General features: G+C 31.7%; 1 protein-coding gene across 1 annotated transcript; it reads right to left on the bottom strand.

Moving 5' to 3' along the window:
* LOC132293950 (methylecgonone reductase-like) lies at positions 1–3,008 on the bottom strand. Its single transcript, XM_059791638.1, has 4 exons — positions 2,608–3,008; positions 2,166–2,409; positions 683–862; positions 1–410 (listed from the first exon to the last, which is right to left on the bottom strand). The coding sequence occupies exons 1-4, from the start codon at positions 2,922–2,924 to the stop codon at positions 186–188; spliced, it is 966 nt and encodes a 321-aa protein (XP_059647621.1). The 5' UTR covers positions 2,925–3,008; the 3' UTR covers positions 1–185.
* Positions 3,009–3,487: the final 479 nt, after the last annotated feature.

Here is a 3,487-nt window from a genome sequence, read left to right as displayed (position 1 = left end):
TTTGTACTTCTAATATCAAATATTATATCTTTATTTAGTCTAATTACCTTTCTCAACATTTTCGGTCAAAGGAAGCTACATTATTCTACATTTTTTTATTTCAAAAAATCAAAAAAGAAAAAGAAAAAGAACTTAGGACGTATAGAAAATACTCAAAGTTCAAGATTTCAAAAATCACTAAAACTTCATGCGTCATCATCCCAAAAATCATCCAATGTTTTGTAAGGTCCTTCTGAATGAACAAATACTTCTCCTGAAAATCCCCTACGTTGGGGAATTTGTTGAATCTGAAACACATCATTTTGGGTGAGTTTCCAATCAAAAATTTGAAGGTTCTCTTTCATCCTCTCGTGATTGAAGCTCTTTACAATTACAATAACACCTTGCTCATATATCCATCTTAGTGCAACCTGCAAATATACATATAGCTAAAGTTATGAATACATACAATTATTATGTTTATTTTATTTAAATTCTCAAATTTATTGCGATTGATGAATTTTTATTTTTTATTTTATTTTTTTAAGAAAGTTGGATTTGGGTTATATCGTGGAGTCACATATAGAGGACCATTGTGATTTATATATCACCTGTATTACTTTGCATACATTAACACAAGGCTGTGAGAGTTTTAAAAATAATAATAATCAATAAAAATAATAATTATGAAAGAAACTAGTACCTGAGCCACATTCTTCCCATTTGCAGCTGCAATGTTTTTAAGGACTGGACTCTCCATCACTGCTAGGGATCCCCAAATTGCTCCGTTTGCACCCAAAGGCGACCATGCGCTCACGTGAATTCCTCTGCTTCTGCAAAATTCCCTCAACTTTTGCTGCTGCCATGCTACATTCATTTCCACCTAAGAAAACAATTTTGTCATTCCCATCATCACTTCATACGTGTATATGTATAAAGATTATTACTCATTACAAGCTTGAAAGCTAGGCAATTTTGCAAATATCCTCTGGGAAGCATCTAATTCCTTCAACTATTTGAAAGTTGCAACTTACACCCAATCTATTAAAGCGTCGTTAGCATGCATTTAATTTACAATTTTACCCCTCAAGAAATGAAAAATAAAAAGAGCATCAGTTGTAAAATGACCAACAATCTTTGATGAAAAAAAAAACCAGAGGGTAGCCACTTAAATTACTAGTCAATTCATCAATCTAAAATTAGACCAAGGTCATTTTGATTAACAAAGAAGGGGATTATAGAGATTTCAGGTCTAAAAATATATTATATCTTTTGTCACTATTGTAACAGTTCGTAACCTGCTGCATATTTTTTAAATAGTAGAAGGGGATTTTGTACAAAAACGAAAGTTCCGGGAAAAATTTTATTTCTATGAAATCATAAAAGTGAAAAGGGTATTTCGTTTTGCAGTTTAACCTAATATAAAATACAATGTTATCTTAAAACATGTTAGAGATAAAATACAATTTTTTATTTTTTATTTTTATCTTTACTTTTTTTTATATACTTTTATTTTTATTTTATACTGTAGTTTTATCTTTACTTGTCCGTCCTCCAATTGTGTTATTTTTGGTCATTTTATAAAATTATTTATTTTTATCTTTACTTTATATTTTTATACCTTTATTTTTTTTTATATTTTTATCTTTACTTTTCCATTGCCAGTGTCCTCCAATTGTGTTATTTTCGGTCATTTTTTATAAAATTATTTATTTTTATATATTTTATTAAATGGTTCAGCAAGGCTAATTTAGTCAACTTAGGGTTTAAATTTGTCAGAAGAACCTATGTGTACCAGATTGAAATTTTAGTGGTATTTTTTGCACGTAAGGGGCATCCTCCAATAGTGTCATTTTCGGTCATTTTACAAAATTATTTATTTTTATATATTTTATAAATGGTTCAGTAAGGATAATTTAGTCAACTTAGGGTTTAAATTTGCACCAAATTGAAACTTTAGGGATGTTTTTTGCACGTGAGAAGTGTGATATGTACTGTAAACATATTTTAGAGGTGTTTTTTATACTTGACCCAAAAAAATAAAAAATAAAAACCTACTAAAAGTCATCCACTTAAAAAGGTTTTCAGACTACAACATTTTGTTTTTAGAGGGAAGGAGTATCAATATTTTACATATAAATTTATGTATGTATAAAGTCTAGCCTATGAATTAAGCTGATGCATACTTGATTAACAGCAGGTGGGACGGTAGCATGTTGCAGGAGTTGGGTGAGCTTTTTGGAACCAAAGTTGCTGACACCAATGGATTTGGCCAGTCCCAGTCTGTGACACTCTTCCATGGCCTCCCACGTCCCTTTAATATCAAAGGGAAGCAAGTCTTCCTTTCTAAATTCAACCCCTTCAATACCTTCCGTCATCCTCACTGGCATGTGAATCAAATACAGATCCACATAGTCCAATCCAAGCCTCCTGCAAAATCATAATAATAATAATAATTATTATTATTATATATAAAGCCAATAGACCACGACTAATATATTATTAACATGATTCCCTGTATTCACATGTGATCATTTATGTGTATGTGTATTAAAATCATTATTCAGTGTGATTTTTCGTATGAAGAATATATCTAAAATTATAGATAAAGGATATCTAATTAATTACCTTAACGTTTGATGGATGGCAGGCAGGACAAGGTCGTGGTGGGCATCACTGCACCATAACTTGGAAGTAATGAAAATTTGGTCACGGCTCTTAATGAGTCCCCGATCTAGTGCTTCTGCCACAGCTCGGCCGAGGGGTTCTTCGGTTCCATAGGCGGAGGCCGTGTCAAAATGGCAATAACCGGCCTCGATGGCGCCGATGAAGATGGTGGTGAGATGGTGAGGTGGTAGGAGCGGGTTGCTTGCGGTTCCCATGCCTATCACAGGCATCTTATGGCCAGAGCTCAGTATCACTTCTGGGATTTGCACTCTCTCCATCAATCAATTAATCTTTTCTTGGTACCTCTGTGGCTCGAGTTGCACTTATATTGTGGTAACAAATTGGAGTTGCTTCCGCGCAAAACATTACATAAGATCAGATTTATTATTTATTTATATTTATTTTTTTGTCTTGTTTGGTTAAGAAAACGATTTATTACCAAAAACAAAAAATTATGATATGTCATATTACAACGGGATTATTATGGATATATGGACTTATCAATTGATATTTATTATTTACAATTTGATGACGTCAAAGTAATGTCATTTTGAAAGAAAATAATAATAATAATAATGAAGTTAACCAAAATAGTGACATAAAAAAATATTATTTTTTATCCAAATTATTCTTATTATTTTCAGGTGTCACTTTTATTTATATAAGTATCACTCTTGTACATAAAGGTGCCACCCTTATGCATACAGGTATTATCTTTTGTGCACACATGTATCATGTTTTGTGCATACTATGTCTGTACATTACATAAGAGTGGTGTGCTTACATTCACAAAAGTGATACATGAAAATAGTATGATAACTTGGACGAATAAAGAGTGTTT

The sequence above is a fragment of the Cornus florida genome, unplaced genomic scaffold (assembly GCF_030987335.1).
Source record: "Cornus florida cultivar Cherokee Brave unplaced genomic scaffold, ASM3098733v1 CherokeeBrave_3.0.0_Hap2_Chr02, whole genome shotgun sequence".
In the NCBI taxonomy this organism is placed as follows: Eukaryota; Viridiplantae; Streptophyta; class Magnoliopsida; order Cornales; family Cornaceae; genus Cornus; species Cornus florida.
This window is presented reverse-complemented; position numbering and strand designations above follow the sequence as displayed.

What these genes read in the sequence shown, in the direction of transcription:
- LOC132293950 (XM_059791638.1), bottom strand. Translation starts at nt 2,924, where the DNA reads ATGGAGAGAGTGCAAATCCCAGAAGTGATACTGAGCTCTGGCCATAAG. An exon ending in GCCATCCATCAAACGTTAAG is followed by an intron (nt 2,410 to 2,607) that starts GTAATTAATTAG and finishes ATGATTTTGCAG; the next exon opens with GAGGCTTGGATTGGACTATG. An exon ending in TCCCACCTGCTGTTAATCAA is followed by an intron (nt 863 to 2,165) that starts GTATGCATCAGC and finishes TTGTTTTCTTAG; the next exon opens with GTGGAAATGAATGTAGCATG.